The following is a 20770-nucleotide window of genomic DNA, read 5'->3' as shown; positions in this document are numbered from 1 at the left end:
TCAAGAGAGGCTTTATTACTGCCACTTTTAGTGAGTTTGGTACACATCCGGTGGATAGAGAGCCGTTTAGTATGTTCAACATAGGAGGGCCAAGCACAGGAAGCAGCTCTTTCAGTAGTTTAGTTGGAGTAGGGCCCAGTATGCAGCTTGGTGGTTTAGAGGCCATGACTATTTTCATCATTGTGTCAAGAGATATAGTACTAAAACACTTGAGTGTCTCTCTTGATCCTAGGTCCAGGCAGAGTTGTGCAGACTCAGGACAACTGAGCTTTGAAGGAATACGCAGATTTAAAGAAGAGTCCGTAATTTGCTTTCTAATGATCATGATCTTTTCCTCAAAAAAGTTCATGAATTTATTACTGCTGAAGTGAAAGCCATCCTCACTTGGGGAATGCTGCTTTTCAGTTAGCTTTGCGACAGTATCAAAAATACATTTTGGATTGTTCTTATTTTCCTCAATTAAGTTGGAAAAATAGGATGATCGAGCAGCAGTGAGGGCTCTTCGATACTGCACGGTACTGTCTTTCCAAGCTAGTCGGAAGACTTCCAGTTTGGTGTGGCGCCATTTCCAATTCCAATTTTCTGGAAGCTTGCTTCAGAGCTCGGGTATTTTCTGTATACCAGGGAGCTAGTTTCTTATGACAAATGTTTTTAGTTTTTAGGGTGCAACTGCATCTAGGGTATTGCGCAAGGTTCAATTGAGTTCCTCAGTTAGGTAGTTAAATGATTTTTGTCCTCTGACATCTTGAGTAGGCAGAGGGAGTCTGGAAGGGCATCAAGGAATCTTTGCGTTGTCTGAGAATTTATAGCACGACTTTTGATGATCCTTGGTTGGGGTCTGAGCAGATTATTTGTTGCAATTGCAAACGTAATAAAATGGTGGTCCCATAGTCCAGGATTATGAGGAAAAACATTAAGATCCACAACATTTATGGGACAAAACTAGGTCCAGAGTATGACTGACATTGAGTAGGTCCAGAGACATGTTGGACAAAACCCACTGAGGCGATGATGGCTCCGAAAGCCTTTTGGAGTGGGTCTGTGGACTTTTCCATGTGAATATTAAAATCACCAAAAATGTGAATATTATCTGCTATGACTACAAGCCCCGTAGGAATTCAGGGAATTCAGTGAGGAATGCTGTATATGGCCCAGGAGGCCTGTACACAGTAGCTATAAAAAGTGATTGAGTAGGCTGCATAGACTTCATGACTAGAAGCTCAAAAGACGAAAACATTTTTTTTTTTGTAAATTGAAATTTGCTATCGTAAATGTTAGCAACACCTCCGCCTTTGCGGGTTGCATGGGGGATATGGTCACTAGTGTAACCAGAAGGTGAGGCCTCATTTAACACAGTAAATTCATCAGGCTTAAGCCATGTTTCAGTCAGGCCAATCACATCAAGATTATGATCAGTGATTAGTTCATTGACTATAACTGCCTTTGAAGTGAGGGATCTAACATTAAGTAGCCCTATTTTGAGATGTCAGGTATCACAATCTCTTTCAATAATGGCAGGAATGGAGGAGGTCTTTATCCTAGTGAGATTGCTAAGGCAAACACCGCCATGTTTAGTTTTGCCCAACCTAGGTCGAGGCACAGACACGGTCTTAATCGGGATAGCTGAGCTGACTACACTGACTGTGCTAGCGGCAGACTCCACTAAGCTGGCAGGCTAACAGCCTGCTGCCTGGCCTGCACCCTATTTGATTGTGAAGCTAGAGGAGTTAGAGCCCTGTCTATGTTGGTGGATAAGATGAGAGCACCCCTCCAGCTAGGATGGAGTCCGTCACTCCTCAGCAGGCCAGGCTTGGTCCTGTTTGTGGGTGAGTCCCACAAAGAGGGCCAATTATCTACAAATTCTATATTTTGGGAGGGGCAGAAAACAGTTTTCATTCAACGATTGAGTTGTGAGACTCTGCTGTAGATCTCATCACTCCCCCTAACTGGGAGGTGGCCAGAGACAATTCTTTGATGCTGACACATCTTTCTAGCTGATTTACAGGCTAAAGCTATGTTGCGCTTGGTGACCTCTGTTCCCGGGATTCTTCCAAATGCATTGAGGATTACACCACATCAGTCACTGGCTTCATCAATAAGTGCATTGACGATGTCATCCCCACAGCGACTGTATGTACATACCCCAAACAGAAGCCATGGCTTACAGGAAACATCTGCACTGAACTAAAGGGTAGAGCTGCCGCTTTCAAGGAGCGGGACTTTAACCCAGAAGCTTATAAGAAATCCCACTATGCCCTCTGACGAACCATCAAACAGGCAAAGCATCAATAAAGGACCAAGACTGAATCATACTGCACCGGCTCAGATACTCATCGGATGCGGCAGGGCTCGCAAACTATTACAGACTACAAAGGGAAGCACAGACGAGAGCTGCCCAGTGACCCGGGCCCACCTCATTGCCAGTATCCGCTATGGATCCACAGTCAAACGACCATCCCTCATCACTGTCAAACGCTCCCTAAAACAACTCTGCGAGCAGGCCTTTCTAATCGACCTGGCCCGGGTATCCTGGAAGGATATTGACCTCATCCCGTCAGTTGAGGATGCCTGGTCAGTCTTTAAAAGTAACTTCCTCACCATTTTAGATAAGCATGCTCCGTTCAAAAAATGCAGAACTAAGAACAGATATAGCCCTTGGTTCACTCCAGACCTGACTGCCCTCGACCAGCACAAAAACATCCTGTGGCGGACTGCAATAGCATCGAATAGTCCCCGCGATATGCAACTGTTCAGGGAAGTCAGGAACCAATACACGCAGTCAGTCAGGAAAGCAAAGGCCAGCTTCTTCAGGCAGAAATTTGCATCCTGTAGCTCTAACTCCAAAAAGTTCTGGGACACTGTAAAGTCCATGGAGAACAAGAGCACCTCCTCCCAGCTGCCCACTGCACTGAGGCTAGGTAACACGGTCACCACCGATAAATCCATGATTATCGAAAACTTCAACAAGCATTTCTCAACGACTGGCCATGCCTTCCTCCTGGCTACTCCAACCTCGGCCAACAGCTCCGCCCCCCCGCAGCTACTCGCCCAAGCCTCTCCAGGTTCTCCTTTACCCAAATGCAGATAGCAGATGTTCTGAAAGAGATGCGAAACCTGGACCCGTACAAATCAGCTGGGCTTGACAATCTGGACCCTCTATTTCTGAAACTATCCGCCGCCATTGTCGCAACCCCTATTACCAGCCTGTTCAACCTCTCTTTCATATCGTCTGAGATCCCCAAGGATTGGAAAGGTGCCGCAGTCATCCCCCTCTTCAAAGGTTAGACACCCAAACTGATACAGATCTATATCCATCCTGCCCTGCCTATCTAAGGTCTTCGAAAGCCAAGTCAACAAACAGGTCACTGACCATCTCGAATCCCACCGTACTTTCTCCGCTGTGCAATCTGGTTTACGAGCCGGTCACGGGTGCACCTCAGCCACGCTCAAGGTACTAAACGATATCATAACCGCCATCGATAAAAGACAGCACTGTGCAGCCATCTTCATCGACCTAGCCAAGGCTTTCGACTCTGTCAATCACCATATTCTTATCGGCAGACTCAGTAGCCTCGGTTTTTCAATGACTGCCTTGCCTGGTTCACCAACTACTTTGCAGACAGAGTTCAGTGTGTCAAATCGGAGAGCATGTTGTCCGGTCCTCTGGCAGTCTCTATGGGGGTGCCACAGGGTTCAATTCTCGGACCGACTCTTTTCTCTGTATATATCAATGACGTTGCTCTTGCTGTGGGCGATTCCCTGATCCACCTCTACGCAGACGACACCATTCTGTATATTTCCGTCCCTTCCTTGGACACTGTGCTATCTAACCTCCAAACGAGCTTCAATGCCATACAACATTCCTTCCGTGGCCTCCAACTGCTCTTAAACGCTAGTAAAACCAAATGCATGCTTTTCAACCGTTCGCTGCCTGCACCCGCACGCCCGACTAGCATCACCACCCTGGATGGTTCCGACCTAGAATATGTGGACATCTATAAGTACCTAGGTGTCTGGCTAGACTGTAAACTCTCCTTCCAGACTCATCACAAACATCTCCAATCTAAAATCAAATCTAGAGTCAGCTTTCTATTCGGCAACAAAGCCTCCTTCACTCACGCCGCCAAACTTACCCTAGTAAAACTGACTATCCTACCGATCCTCGACTTCGGCGATGTCATCTACAAAATAGCTTCCAATACTCTACTCAGCAAACTGGATGCAGTTTATCACAGTGCCATCCGTTTTGTTACTAAAGCACCTTATACCACCCACCACTGCGACCTGTATGCTCTAGTCTGCTGGCCCTCGCTACATATTCGTCACCAGACCCACTGGCTCCAGGTCATCTACAAGTCCATGCTAGGTAAAGCTCCGCCTTATCTCAGTTCACTGGTCACGATGGCAACACCCACCCGTAGCACGCGCTCCAGCAGGTGTATCTCACTGATCATCCCTAAAGCCAACACCTCATTTGGTCGCCTTTCATTCCAGTTCTCTGCTGCCTGTGACTGGAACGAATTGCAAAAATCGCTGAAGTTGGAGACTTTTATCTCCCTCACCAACTTCAAACATCTGCTATCTGAGCAGCTAACCGATCGCTGCAGCTGTACATAGTCTATCGAGTAAATAGCCCACCCAATTTACCTACCTCACCCCCATACTGTTTATATTTATGTACTTTTCTGCTCTTTTGCACACCAGTATCTCTACCTGCACACTCCAGTGTTAATCTGCAAAATTGTAATTATTCGCCTACCTCCTCATGCCTTTTGCACACAATGTATATAGACTCTTTTTTTCTTTTTCTACTGTGTTATTGACTTGTTAATTGTTTACTCCATGTGTAACTCTGTGTTGTTGTCTGTTCACACTGCTATGCTTTATCTTGGCCAGGTCGCAGTTGTAAATGAGAACTTGTTCTCAACTAGCCTACCTGGTTAAATAAAGGTGAAATAAAAAAATAAAAAATTAAAGACAAATTACTTCTAAGCTTGCTTCGAGGCAAGAAACTCTGAAACATGCATGAGAGCATCAGCTGTTCCGGATGACTGCGTGATCACGCTCTCTGTAACATTCCACGGGGCCAGATGGATTACCAGGACGTGGTAACTGGCAACTGGCAAGTGTCATCACTGACATTTTCAACATGTTCCTGACTGAGTTTGCAATACTAACAATACAAACATGTTTCAAGCAGACCACCAAAGTCCCTGTGCCCAAGAACACTAAGGTAACCTGCCTAAATGACTACCACTCACTTCTGTAGCCATGAAGTGCTTTGAAAGGCTGGTCATGGCTCACACAACACCATTATCCCAGAAACTCTAGACCCACTCCAATTTGCATACCGCCCCAACAGATCCACAGATGATACAATCTCTATTGCACTCCACACCACCCTTTCCCACCTGGACAAAAGGAACAAGTATGTGAGAATGATATTCATTGACCACAGCTCAGCGTTCAACACCATAGTGCCCCCAAAGCTCATCACTAAGCTAAGGACCCTGAGACTATGCTTGATTTAATCATTGCGTGCTAGGAATATGGGACCAAATACTACACCTTTGGCTCCTTTAATACACATACTGTATAAATGAATTTGTTCCAATACCTTTGGTCCCCTAAAATAGTGGGAATATGTACAAAAAGTGCTGTAATGTCTAAACTTGCTACAGATGAAATTACCCTCAAATTAAAGCTAACAGTCTGCACTTTAATATCATAGTCATTGTACAGAGCCTCTATATATTGATCTCTCTCTAAATATATCTCAATATATATGAATCTTTCACTATATAGATGTCAATATATATGGATCTCTCTCTATATATGTGCCTCTGTCAGAGATACATCTAGAAATCATTTGCAGAACAGGAAACCAAACTAAGCATGCAGTTCTGGATAGGTTCACCAGACACTAATAAGGACTAAAAAGCATCAATATTGATTTTCCATGGAAACATCTTTTTAATCCAGGATTAGGCATAATCTGTGTCTGGGAAGCCAGCTCTCTGTATGAAACCCCCTAAAATGTTGTATTCAGGCCCTTTACTGTATGTTTTAGTTTGACTTCCATGGATATTATTCCACTCAAGTCCAAAAAGAAAGAGCTATGAACATCATTAATGCTCAAAATGCATCTTAAATGCAGCTGTGGAGACCGTAACCATAGTTACACGACATAGAACATTACAAGGTCCTGCTGATGGTTTCTCAGGGCCCTCGGCAGCTTTCGGCAAATACGTAGCGAGCAAAATCCATTTGGAATCGGTTTGTCTGAAATTAGGTATTTTTCTATGCCTCAATGTTTGTCTGGTCAGTCCATTATGCTATCAGTGGGTTTTGTTAATAATCTTTGAAAACTTCCTCTGAGCAAAAAACTGCAAACCACAGAGTTAGAAAATGGAATGCTACAAGAGGATAAGTGATGCTTTGTTTTGGTTTTCTCAGTGCCACTCTCTCCAGATCTACATGCAATGCCATGATTATTCAGTACCCTTCTGAAGACTTGTGTTAGCTCCCGAGCCAGTGCCTAGGCTTCTGCTCAGTGCGCTAACAGAGTTGTGTGGCGCGCAGGAGACCAGAAGTCAAACCCCAACCAGTCATATGTTAAACAGAAGCATTCATTAGCGTGTAATAAACTGAGTTTAAAAAAACAGTGTCTCAATAGTGTAGACCCGAATGACCTAAAATAATGCATGAATTCATCTTGATGCAAAACAGATGTTCATCCACCATTTTTGGTAGTTTCCATTCTAAGTGAGATGTCTGGTATGCATATGCATGATTAATTAGGGAACATATGGAAAGCGTTGGTGATATTGCTTTATTCTTTGTTCTAAATTAAAATGATGCATGGTAATGCATGCTGTGGCACGTTTTGATTTCACACATCCGATGTGCTTGGTTATGTTTGCAGACACAGGGAGGCATGAAGAGCAACACGGACAGGTTCAGTCATACAAGGCCAAAGCCAGCTGTTTTTTCCAGGAGGCCGCTGACAGGAGGACGGTTCATAATAATGTCTGGATTGAAGCATGTGGAATGGCATCCAACACATGGAAACCATGCGTTTGATTTATTTGATAACGTTCCACCCATTCCGCTCCAGCCTTTACCACGAGCGCGTCCTCCCCAGTTAATGTGCCAGCAACCTCCTGTGCTGGTTTTGCGCTAACCCTAACCCATCATTACAGAACATGAGGTACAGTTACCTCCATGTTTTCTTTGTGGTAACAGGGTTATTTTGGTTGCTTATTCTGTATCAGATAATGTGTATTTATTAAGGATCCTCATTACTCTTCCTGGGGTCCAGCAACATACCACATACTGTAATGTGATGATGGTGATAAGGTTTGTTGTAGCTGAGTCGGTAGAGCACGGCAGTTGCAATGCCAAGAAACGTGGGTTTGATTCCAACCACACGTAAAATTTATTTAGACTTTTTTGTTCATTTAGCAGACACTCTTATCCAGAGCGACATACAAGTTAAGTGCCTTGCTCAAGGGCACGTCAACAGAGCTTTCACCTAGTCTGCTTGGGGATTCAAACCAGCAACCTTTTACTTACTGGTCCAACGCTCTTAAACGCTAGGCTTCCTGCCACCGGGTATACACGTATGACTGTAAGTCGATTGGACAACAGCGTCTGCTAAATGGCATATATCATATATAATGTGGACCTTCAGTTACCTGACTATATTAAAAGGAAGATAACAGCTGTGTGTTCTTCACATGTAGCCTATATAATATGCAACCAGATTCCACCTGAAATACATCCTCCTTAAAAAAAAATCTTACTTACTTTTTATGATTTAAATACAATCAGGATGTGTTTATTTTTTAATAGAAGAAGGCTGTTTTGTATTCCTGGTGAGGCGGTTGCCACGACACATTGATTTAATTCAGAGTTCAAACGTGCTTTCACTGACCTCTAGATGCAGATTCCCTGATGGGTTGTCCCCCACTAGCTTTCAACTTCCACCACCCACACACACACTGTTTGCATAAGGAACATTTGCACAATGTCTTGATTGTCCCCCTGACCTGACATGTTTAAAATAAAATATTGTCACTAAGGTAGACTTGTGTGTTTTTAGTTTGAGGCCATGCAAACCTTGCATGTATAGATTTATTTAGCATGAAAAAACTGACAAATAGAATATTAAATAAAAAGGGATTTTTTAATGTGTTCAACATGTTTTTATATTTTATTACTGAATTGATTACACATTGTGCATAACGTCCTAATGTTCCAGATAGCAGCAAGGCTAAGTGCACATTATTGCTTTAAATACTGGTAGTCTATCTATGTACTTTTAATTTGTGTAGAGAAAATTACTAGTTCGAACTGAATAGAGTAGCCTTGCCTCTCTGTCTAATTGACCCAGTCAGAACCATAGAATAACATGAAATTATAGGTTCTCTATGGCATTACAGGTTCTTTATGTAATTATAGGTCTTCTATGGTCAGACACTTGTCACTGTAGTGTAAAGAGTAGTTTCTCCCCAGTACCTTCACTCAGTGGTCTCCCCCTTAGTCCCTCCCTGGTTAAAGGCTGACAGATATACCCAAACCATTCCCTCCACCAACCCCCCTTAAGGCCTTCTATAACACACTCTCAATCACCACTTACAGCCACTCGTGCATACATTTTACATATGGGTGACCTCAGAACTTGAACCCACTAACCTAGCATTACAAGCACCACACTCTACCAACTGAGCCACAAAGGGCCACAACTGATACTGCCAGCAATGGCCAGCAATGCAAACATCCACTTTGCCCAGTGCCACTATTGAGAACCCCGTGCTGGAAATCTCAGGAATGCGTTCCAAATGGCACCCTACTTCCTACGTGTTGCACTACTTTTGACCAGAGCGCTGTCGGGACAGAGCACTATATAGGGAATAGGATTCCATTGGGATGCAGGATTGGACAGAGCAGGGAGGCTTAAATCCCTCTTCTTTATTTTGAATTATGAGGTGTTGTACTTTTTGCTTATTTGGTTTCTCCAGATACAGTATACATATTTCTCAGTATTTGAATGATGCTACAAATTTCACAGTGATTTTGACGCAAATACATTTTTATGTACACTTATACAGCCACATTTAAAGTATGTTCTCTTCATGCAGCACAGTCCTTAAACAACACAGTAGTATCCTTTATCTTGTTGCTGTAGGCTGGTAAATATAGTGTGTAGTGTTACATCACTGTTAGCTCGGTCAAGGAGAAGAATGACCAAGCAGGCTCAGAGTCATCAGCAGCCTCCGAGATTACTCCTCACGTCCCCGCAAACCACTTCACCTCCCCGCAAACCACCTCAAACCACATCACACAACGGACAGAGGGGACGGGCCACACATAAATATCATCTGCTTTCTGGGGACATGTGCGATGATCTTGCATACATGAAATGTGGCATGATATGCAGCTAGACTATAGGCTATAGCAGGGTTCCCCAAATGGCGGCCCGTGTGCCGATTTTGTTCCGCAGATTTTTTCAAATGTAATAATATACATATCCTATATACACTATCGTTCAAAAGTTTCGGGTCACTTAGAAATGTCCTTGTTTTTGGAAGAAAAGCACATTTTCTCTCCATTAAAATAACATCAAATTGATCAGAAATACAGTGTAGACATTGTTAATATTGTAAATGGGTATTGTAGCTGAAACGGATGATTTTTAATAGAACATCTTACATATGCGTACAGAGGCCCATTATCAGCAAACATCACTCCTGTGTTCCAATGGCACGTTGTGTTAGCTAATCCAAGTTGATCATTTTAAAAGGCTAATTGATCATTAAAAAATCCTTTTGCAATTATGTTAGCAGAGCTGAAAACTTTTGTTCTGATTAAAGAAGGAATAAAACGGGCCTTCTTTAGACTAGTTGAGTATCTGGAGCATCAGCATTTGTGTGTTCAATTACAGGAACAAAATGGCCAGAAACAAAGCACTTTCTTCTGAAACTCGTCAGTCTATTCTTGAGAATTTAAGGCTATTCCATGCGGGAAATTGTCAAGAAACACAACGCTGTGTGCTACTCCCTTAACAGAACAGCGCAAACTGTCTCTAACCAGAATAGAAAGAAGAGTGGGAGGCCCCGGTACACACCTGAGCAAGAGGACAAGTACATTAGAGTGTCTAATTTGAGAAACAGAAGCCTCACAAGTCCTCAACTGGCAGCTTCATTAAATAGTACCTGTAAAACACCATTCTCAATGTCAACAGTGAAGAGGCGACTCCGGGATGCTGGCCTTCTAGGCAGAGTTCCTCTGTCCAGTGTCTGTTCTTTTGCCCATTTTAATCTTACATTTTTTGGCCAGACTGAGATATGGCTTTTTTTTGCAACTCTGCCTGAAAGGGTTCTTTGAATGTCCCCATAGGAGAACCCTTTGAAGAAACCTTTTTGGTTCCAGGTAGAACCCTTTTGGTTTCTGGTAGAAGAGCCCTTCCCACAGAGAGTTCTACATGGAACCCAAAAGGGTTCTACATGGAACCAAAAAGGGTTCTCCTATTGGGACAGCTGAAAAACCCTTTTTGGAAACTTTTTTTCTAAGAGTGTGCATCCCACCTCTGTGTGTTGGGGAGCAAAAGGATTACAAACTACCCACATTAGAGCAGTCAGTACAATTATCCATGCAGTATAGCCTACATTGTGAAATTCTGTGACAGGATATATCTGTGAATATTTATGGTCAACATGAACCCACAGAAGTGTTTACATATGTAACAGCCTTCTTCATGGTAAGGCAGGCAAATGAGGAGCCGTTTGAGAACATCTGTCAGGCCTAATTAGCGTGAGGACAGGATAATCACATGGGGCGATCCATAGCTTCTGTATTGGGCCCCTCAACTGGCAGATGCTGTACATGTATCTCAACAGAAATGTGCTAGGCTGTTCCAATATGGACACCATACAACCAGAATGTTTTATACGTGAGTACATGAATACAGAATGGGATGATGAGGGTTGTGCCATGTACAGGCCTTACTGGGTTATATCATGTACAGGCCTTTCTTACTGGGTTATACCATGTGCAGGCCGTTATACTATGGGGCGGCAGGTAGCCTAGTGGTTCGAGTGTTGAACTAGTATCCGCAAGATCAAATCCCTGAGCTGACAAAGTAAAAATCTGTTGTTCTGCCCCTCAACAAGGCAGTTAACCCACTGTTCCTAGGCTGTCATTGAAAATAATTTGTTCTGAACTGACTTGCCTAGTTAAATAAAGATCAAATAATAGGCCTTTCTGGGTTATACCATGTGTAGGCCTTTCTTACTGGGTTATACCATGTGCAGGCCTTTCTTACTGGGTTATACCATGTACAGACCTTCTTACTGGGTTATACCATGTGCAGGCCTTTCTTACTGGGTTATACCATGTGCAGGCCTTTCTTACTGGGTTATACCATGTGCAGGCCTTTCTTACTGGGTTATACCATGTGCAGGCCTTTCTTACTGGGTTATACCATGTGCAGGCCTTTCTTACTGGGTTATACCCTGTGCAGGCCTTTCTTACTGGGTTATACCATGTGCAGGCCTTTCTTACTGGGTTATACCATGTACAGACCTTTCTTACTGGGTTATACCATGTGCAGGCCTTTCTTACTGGGTTATACCATGTGCAGGCCTTTCTTACTGGGTTATACCATGTGCAGGCCTTTCTTACTGGGTTATACCATGTGCAGGCCTTTCTTACTGGGTTATACCATGTGCAGGCCTTTCTTACTGGGTTATACCATGTGCAGGCCTTTCTTTCTGCAAAGGGCAGTGTAAATGTTTGTTTTTATTGTAAAGTAAAAGATAGTTGCTGATGCGATTATGATATATGGCATAGGCCCAAGCAAGCACTGTCATAAAAAAATGTACGCTAACGCTGAGCAATTATCATTTTCCAAAATGCAAAGATGTTAGGTGCTGAACAATTTGGCACTACCTACGCTGCACCACTAAGGCATAAGAAAGGCTTGTGGTTTGGACGTTATAGTACACTTACACTTCTGTTAGAACTGGCTGCCAACACAATGGCCTGTGGGAAAGACAGTACCACCATGAGAACAACAAAAGAGAAAAACGGAAGGAATTGTACAAACACTATTTTCACAGCTGAGGTGTTTTGTGTGAACGTACTATACAATTTATTTGACAAATTTGAACAAAAATGGTCTCCGTGACAAATGATTGGACGGTCATTTTGAACTACCGTCCGGTGTATTTTAGAGTGTCTGTAGATGTGAGGCTTGCATGGATCCAATGCTGTTTGTCCATCATGGTTTTCCAAGCCACATGGGTCTTATGTTTGCTCCTTGAATAATTGGATAATGACAAGACTGTAGACGATTTTACATGGGTCCTGTTGGATAGAAACAGCAGCAATACATCCAAGTCTTCTGGACTCAATTTGCCTTTTCCCTCCACAGTCTTATCTGTCACTATGGTAACCTCTTTATTTCTCTCTCTTTCTTTGCAGGCTGTTGAAACCAACCTGGCTTCCAAGGACAGTCACTGGGTATTTGTCAATGAGGTAAGCGAAGATGAGAGTATTTATGTTGATGCTGCTGACAAATCTCTCTCTCTCGCTTCTTTTCTCTCTCTCTCTCTTTCTCCTAACTCCTATCTTTGCATTTCCTGAGTATAGAAAACATTAGGAGAACCTGCTCTTTCCATTACGAAGACTGACCAGGTGAATCCAGGTGAAAGCTGTGATCCCTTATTGATGTCACTTGTTAAATCCACTTCAATCGGTGTAGATGAAGAGGAGGAGACAGGTTAAATAATGATTTTTAAACCTTGAGACAATCAGAGGGTGAATGGGCAAAACAAAATATGTAAGTGTCTTTGAACTGGATATGGTTGTAGGAGTGAGGCTCACCGGTTTGAGTGTATCAAGAACTCCAATGCTGCTGTGTTTTTCACACTCAATAGAATGGTCCAACACCCAAAGGACATCCAGACAACTTGACACAACTGTGGGAAGCATTGGAGTCAACATGAGCCAGCATCCCTGTGGAACGCGTTCGAATCCTTGTTGAGTCCATGCCGTGACGAATTGATCCTGTCCTGAGGGCAAAAGGGGGTGCAACTCCATATTAATAAGGTGTTCCTAATGTTTTGTACACTCAGTGTATATACCCACAACAACTGCGCGATGCCAATAACAGTGAGTTGACGATCAAGGGAACTGCTTGACGCATTGAGTAGATCAGTAGTCGCTCACAGTTCTACAGCACCTTGCATTGCGTGTGTCTCACATCCTTCAGTCACTCTGCACACTGATAGAGCTCTAACAAAATATGTACTCATTGTTTGATACAACAAAACTCCTCCACCATTATGAAGATGTGGCCAAAATGGCATTTGAAACTCCCTAATAAGAAAGAGACATGACAGTTCCAATTTAGTTCATTATTTCCTTGATCGATTTCCACATCATAGATTTCTCTCTGGACTCAACTATAATTGTACTTACGTGTTCACTCATTACAAGCGTTGCCAACTGGCTCTGTTGTTTCAATTTCAACATGCCTGAGTCTCCCACATCCACTTCAGACATCTTTTAAGCATTTGCAGTTTTGTAAAAACACTTCTCATTTTATAAATGATAAATGGCAAACTGTCATCTCTTAACCAATTTTCTAATTTTGCTCCTATGAGTGCATCCAAAATGGCAGTATTTTCCCTATATTGTGTACTACTTTTGACCAGAGGCCTATGGGCCCTGGGTCCAGGTCAAAAGTAGTACTCGATAGGGATTAGGGTGCCATTTGGGACTCAACCCTAGTTCTTAGCCATAGACATAGTCTGGGTCTCTGTACCACTAGGACGCCACACTTAGTTTTCAGCAGTAACTGTGCCTGAAGCAGAGTCAGACAGTGGTCCTGTCCCAATAGCCATACTAGTTTACTAAATAGTATGCGAAAAAGTAACATTTTGTAGTGTGTGAAATTTTGAAAGTAGTCCAAATGCATTATTTAATGTGCGATTGCGTTGACTCTCGCCATTCGTTTATTTTGGTAGAGCATGCCAATATATCTGATTATCAGATTATCAGAGACAGAAAAGATGAGTGAATTCTACTAGATCAAACACTGAAATTAGTATGCAGTTTAAGAATGTAGTACACTAGCATTAGTATTCGGATGCGGCCAACGTCTCAAAGACATCTACCCAGGTCTCAGTATGTCTGCTCTAACACTGTGCTGATGTAAACAACCCTGCCCTTTAATCCAGCCTGTTCATTGGAGGCCAATTAAAAGTAGCAGGGTCTGCTCAGAATGCAGCCAGGCAGGAGTAGAGAGAGTTGATGAGGGTTTGAGAGTACTCTAGCTGCAGGTGTACTGGCCTCCTGTGGAGCTGGAGCTGCCTCGCCCAGACTGCCCAATGGCGGGCAGAGAGCCGTGGTTGTTGTGATGTCACAGCCTACCAGAGATAAGTCTTATTTATTATTATGAGTGTTCCTAATGTTCGCTGATGCCGGGAAAGTGGGAATGGGGGGGGGGGGGGGGGGGGGGGGATGACGCAGCGGCAGATGGTGTTTTAATCGATCTTGTGTTTGTGTGTTGCCAGTGTATAAAACGAAGGAAGATGTTGTGCTGGTTTGTGTTGCTGAGTGATTTGGCTGTCACTTAGGTCTACACATGGCTTGGTATATTATACAGTGTTATGTTGTGTTTCCATTAAGCTAATTTGTGTATGTTAGTATACTCCAGTTATTGTCATTGTGAGCCCGCATCAGAAATGGGTGAACCGTCTTCTGTACATAATCAGAAAATATAACGAGGAGGAAGTCTTTCTGTGCTTTTTATCAACTCAAAGATATTTTCAAGGTAACAATCCAAGTTCATGAATAATTTAATGAACACATGAAAATTACATTTTATTTTGTTGGTCTTATCTCTCTTCTCTTTGTGAAATATTCCTTTACATGAAATGTGTTGGAAAATGAATCCAGGGGCATTTTACTTATATAAGTACTATCTATGTCTGCAGTCTAGAATGGATATTCCTGCTCTTTGAAACCCCACATACACGTCAATGTTAGAGAGAAAGATAATACAATTCTTGTTCAGTGTCGGTCGATTTATACAATAACAGTCAAAATTTTGGACACACCTACTCATTCAAGGATTTTTCTTTATTTTTACTATTTTCTACATTGTAGAATAATAGCGAAGAAATCAAAACTATGAAATAACACATATGGAATCATGTAGTAACCAAAAAAGTGTTATATATTTTATATATTCAAAGACTTCAAGTAACAGACACATCTCAACATCAACTGTGAATCAGGCCTTCATGGTTGATTTGCTGCAAAGAAAGCAGTACTAAAGGACACCAATAAGAAGAATAGAATTGCTTGGACCAAGAAACACAAGCAATGGACATTAGACTGGTGGAAATCTGTCCTTTGGTCTGATGAGTCAAAATTTGAGAGTTTTGGTTCCAACCACCATGCCTTTGTGAAACGCAGAGTAAGTGAACAGATGATCTCCTCATGTGTGGTTCCCACCATGAAGCATGGAGGAGGTGTGACGGTGTGGGGGTGCTTTGTTGGTGACACTGTCAGTGATTTATTTAGAATTCAAGGCACACTTAACCAGCATGGTTACCACAGCATTCTGCAGCAATACGCCATACCATCTGGTTTGCGCCTAGTGGGACTATCATTTGTATTTCAACAGGACAATGACCAAACACACCAGGCTGTGTTAGGGCTATTTGACCAAGAAGTGAAGTGATGGAGTGCTGCATCAGATGACATGGCCTCCACAATCATCCAACCTCAACCCAATTGAGATGGTTTGGGATGAGTTGGACCACAGAGTGAAGGAAAAGCAGCCAACAACTGCTCAGCATATGAGGGAATTCCTTCAAGACTTATGGAAAAGCATTCCAAGTGAAGCTGGTTGAGAGAATGCCAAGAGTGTGCAATGCTGTCATCAAGGCAAAGGGTGACTACTTTGAAGAATTTCAAATATAAAATATATTTTTTGTTTAACAATTTTTTGGTTACTCCATGATTCCATGTGTTATTTCATAGTTTTGATGTTTTCACTATTATTCTACAATGGTGAAAGTAGTAAAAATAAAGAACAACCATGGAATGAGTAGGAATGTCCAAACTTTTGACTGGTACTGTATATATATATATATATATATATATATATATATATATATATATATATATATATAAAATTATTTTTTACCTTCAGATCTTTTTTGTTGTTGTTTAATTACATTTCGTATCAGTCAAACAGAATAAGAAAAATGATTCTAAATATACATTTCAAAGTCTTATGATATTGATTTTATTTGAAGAGAGATTACTGTAGATCAGAAGTTTTTCAGTGTAGAAACACGTACTGTGAGTAGCGTGCACTGTTCATTTATCTTCAATAACTATGTTTCTTTTGAGGCTGCTTTTTCAAAACTATTTATAGTTTTTCCATCAGAACCAGAAAATATGTTTACTTCATAATGTATTGCATGTTATGGTTCTGGTACAACCATACTGCACACTCACCCTACAGTATGTAGCTAGCTTTTCCTAGCTGGTACACTCTAACCTTGGTGTTGTTTTATCAGACAGATCCTCCTGAACATTGCGGTAGCTTCACCTTAATTATTAATCTGATACAGAGAGTTTAGAGGCCCAGGCCAAGATCAACACTACTCTGTCTACATAAACATGAGTCTTTATGGAAGACCGGGCCAGGGGTTAAACAGTTGTGTGCTCCATCAAAATATCCTTCTGTTATAAGTCCATAGTCTATCTCCATCATCCATCTCCTGGGCCACACTCCTGTCTGGAGCTTGAGATTCTAGAGTAGGTCGGCTCCAATCTTCGGGACTGTTGGATGACCAGATGGTCTGTCCTGGGGGTCGGCAGGATAGAGGCCCAGCCTGTACAGCACCTGAAGATGTTGGACACATCGGAGTGTGAAATCAGGAGGGGCATGTGAGGCCAGGAGAAGAGAGTGCTAACACTAACCCCCAGCCCGCCCAGATCTGCACTGATGTGGGAAAGAAACAATTCAATTTAATGGGAAAAATATGTTCACAGTTGACACATCCAGTAGGATGCTCTGTACTGCGCTGGTGTACGTCAACTTTTCTTTGGGGGATAGACGGAGGCAAAGTCATTGTTATCCATCAGGTGACTGGTTGATCCTTATTGGGGTCATCACTTCGAGCCCCTAGCAAAACACAAAACAATGGCGGACAATTTCTTTCCCCTCGGACAGAGATATTAGAGAAAGTAAGAGATAGGAATCCCAATGGGTAATGAACGGAGGGAACATCACCCAGTAGACTGTCAACCAAATGTGTTCAAATTGTCATGCTGCATCATGCGGTTGCTAAGCTAATCATCACACTTCTCCAAGTCAGGGTATGTGCCGTGTTCACGTGCTAGGATTAACAAACTCCCACATTTTTGACTAGCTAACTGGTTGAAAGCGGCACGTGTATAATCACAACCAGTTAGCAAGTCGGACATTTTTGAGTTTCCTAGTTCCAACTAGCACGTGAACGTGGCATTAGTCAAGAAACGTTCCTATTTTCTTTTAACGTACACTATAGAGTACATACAAAAATATGGCTATTTTAGACACACCCATTGCTGACTAGAGTATAAATTTAAGCACACATACATGCATTCTCAATTGACAAAAATTGGTAGTAGAATGCCCTTAATGAAGAGCTCAGTGACTTTCAACATTGACACTGGCCATATTTATACAACAATATGGCTATTTCAGCCACACCCATTGCTGACTAGTGTATAAAATCAAGCACACATACATGCATTCTCCATAGACAAAATTTGGCAGTAGAATGCCTTTACTGAAGAGCTCAGTGACTTTCAGCATGGCACCGTCGTAGGATGCCAACTTTCCAACAAGTCAGTTTGTCAAATTTCTGCCCTGCTAGAACTGCCCAGATCAACTGTAAGTGCTCAGCTGCGAAGTGGTAGACCACACAAGCTCACAGAACAGAACCGCCAAGTGCTGAAGCGTCTAGCATGTAAAAAAAAGTATGTTTTTGGTTGCAACACTCACTACCGAGCATTTCACTACACCCGCAATAATATCTGCTAAACACATGTGACCAATAACATTTGATTTGATTCGAGTTCCAAATGGCCTCTGGAAGCAACATCAGCGCAATAATTGTTTGTCTGGAGCTTAATGAAATGGGCTTCCATGACCGAGCAGCCGCACACAAGCCTATGATCATCATGCACAATGCCAAGACTCTGAAGTGGTGTAAAGCTTGCTGACATTGGCCTCTGGAACAGTGGAAACACGTTCCCTGGAGTGATGAATCACTCTTCACCATTTGGAGAAATCTGGGTTTGACGGATGCCAAGAGAACGTTACTTGCCCCAGTGCATAGTGCCAACTGTAAAGTTTGGTGGATGAGGAATAATGGTCTGGGGTTGTTTTTATTGGTTCGGTCTAGGCCCCTTAGTTTGATTGAATAGAAATCTTAATGCCAAGGCATACAATGACATTCTAGACTAGTCAGTGCATTCAACTTTGTGGCAACATTTTGGGGAAAGCCCTTTCCTGTTTCAGCATGAAAATTCCCCCATGCACAAAGCGAGATCCACACAGAAGTTGTTTGTCGAGACCGGTGTGGAAGAACTTTACTGGCCTGCACAGAGCCCGGACCTTAACCCTATCCAATTACCTTTGGGAATTGGAACGCAGACTGCGAGCCAGGCCTAATCGCCAAATATCAGACCTCACTAATGGTCTTGTGGCTGAATTGAAGCAAGTCCCCTCAGCAATGTTCCAACATCTAGTGGAAAGCCTTCCCATGATTTTGGAATGAGATGTTCAATGAGCAGGTGTCCACATACCTTTGGTCATGTAGTGTATGTAACGCCACGATTCCAAAGCTATACGATATTACATAGAACAAGTTAATTATCTCACATCTCTTGTGAGAGATGTTGTACTTCCTGTAATGAAATTCTGTAACGAAATTCATACTAATTTTGTGTTTTTGATTCTGTAACTCCCAATTGACTCGCATTCAATCCTTGAAGGAAAGCTCTCCTTGTCCCAGAATCGCCCAGAAAGCACCATGCGGCTCATTGATGATGCATGGGCAAAATTCACAATGGGCGTTCATTTCCAATGGAGTGTCCTATCTCCTCAAAAGTATCTCTCCCTCGGATCTAAAACTTGCCTTTGTCTGTGGTAACTAGTGACAACCCTAAAACCAGTACTAACCCCCACCTTCCATGACAGTTACTTTAAAATTAAAATACATCTAATTGTACCGTTGAATAATATTGTTGAATAACATTGTTGCCGAGAAGGGCTTGTTAGCTAGCCACAGAGTTTGAATCATCTTAGCCGTTTTCTATAAAAGCTCAGCTAGCAATGCTAGCTAGCTAACATTAGCTAAACTGCGCCTGGACTCGGGACCTAATAGGCATATACAGTACTAGACATGTCACATAGGTTTCAGGAGCCAGCTGGTTAGATATTATTCAACCATGGGCAACAGCATCTGGATACTAGTTTGTTTTCACCAAAATATGTTAAACTCATAGCTAGTTTATCCAGTGATCACCGCATTTAGAAGGATATCCACTGACTGAAAAGTAGCTAGCTAGCATGCTGGCTCACATTGGCCAAGCAGTAACCAATTGCTAACTATCACAGTTAGCTAATCGTGGATGCCAAACGATTCAGCTAGCTAGACTCAGGAGCCCACTGGTTAGACATGATAACACCATGGACAACAATAACTCGTGACTAATTCGTTTTCAGACAAATATGTTCAACTCATATTTACTGTAGTTTATCCACTGACCACTGCATTTAGGAGGCTAGCTAAATTACTGAAATGTAGCTAGCTAGAACACTAAAGGCAGTAGCCACTACTAGCCAAATAATTGTAGATTTGATAGATTTGGGCAAACTTGCTCATATCAAGCAACAGGCAGTTTGTGGAAAGGAAAAATCTGTGTGATGTCACACACCCAAAAAGGCTTAACCAATCACCCGATGTAGCTCATTAATGTATTAATGACTTTGCCTCTGGTTATCCTATGAAAGCAAATGTTGCATACTGTACACCGTATACCCTATTACCTATGACAGGGTGAAAACTACAACCAAAAAAGAATATGTCTCCAGATTTAACAAAAAATCTGTGTGTAAAACTTGGCATCTTTATATATATATGGACAAAATACCAACGTGATGATGAGTAAAACATTACCCACACTGCTTCAATTTATTATTTTTATCAGAGCATCTGCCATTGAATAATTTGTCAGCTTAGAGTTTTGTGATGAGATATTATTTTTTAAAGCTGTGACCAGCATTTATTTCCTCCATATCATGTTATATTAACCATGCATCACTGCCAAATGGTCAGTACCAGATGTGTCTGTTATTATTATCATGTCATGCGAGAATCCTCTCTCTGATTGACGTGGAAGTGATACAGAACCATAGGCTTCCCTGCTGCTTCAGACAAAAATGGGGGGGTATCCCGGGATACAGATTAAGCCCCAAAAATACTTTTCAATTGAGATTCACCATTAAGTTTGCTTTTTAGGCTTAATCTGTATCCAGGAAATCGCCGTTGAGGTGTGCCTGACAGTGTCAGGAATCAGGAGTATGGACATGCCATGCCAGGCAAAGTGCAGACTGGAATTGTGCAAGCCCGCCTGGGTTCATTTCCCAGTCCCACAGGGCTGAGGGAAGCCCAAGCCAGCAGAAAAT

At 42.3% G+C, this 20770-nt stretch overlaps 1 protein-coding gene across 2 annotated transcripts in view; it reads left to right on the top strand.

Annotated features, from left to right (window-relative positions):
* The window catches only part of grid1b (glutamate receptor, ionotropic, delta 1b), a 400673-nt gene that overhangs the window by 312486 nt on the left and 67417 nt on the right, over positions 1–20770 (top strand). For both annotated transcript variants that reach the window (XM_031798901.1, XM_020454314.2), the window contains exon 5: positions 12487–12540. In XM_031798901.1, coding sequence (XP_031654761.1) covers positions 12487–12540 — 54 coding nt within the window. The remainder of the gene's footprint in view (positions 1–12486; positions 12541–20770) is intronic.

The sequence above is a fragment of the Oncorhynchus kisutch genome, linkage group LG20 (genome assembly GCF_002021735.2).
Source record: "Oncorhynchus kisutch isolate 150728-3 linkage group LG20, Okis_V2, whole genome shotgun sequence".
Taxonomy (NCBI): domain Eukaryota; kingdom Metazoa; phylum Chordata; class Actinopteri; order Salmoniformes; family Salmonidae; genus Oncorhynchus; species Oncorhynchus kisutch.
The sequence above is the reverse complement of the archived record's forward strand: the minus strand, read 5'-3'. Positions and strand labels throughout refer to the sequence as shown.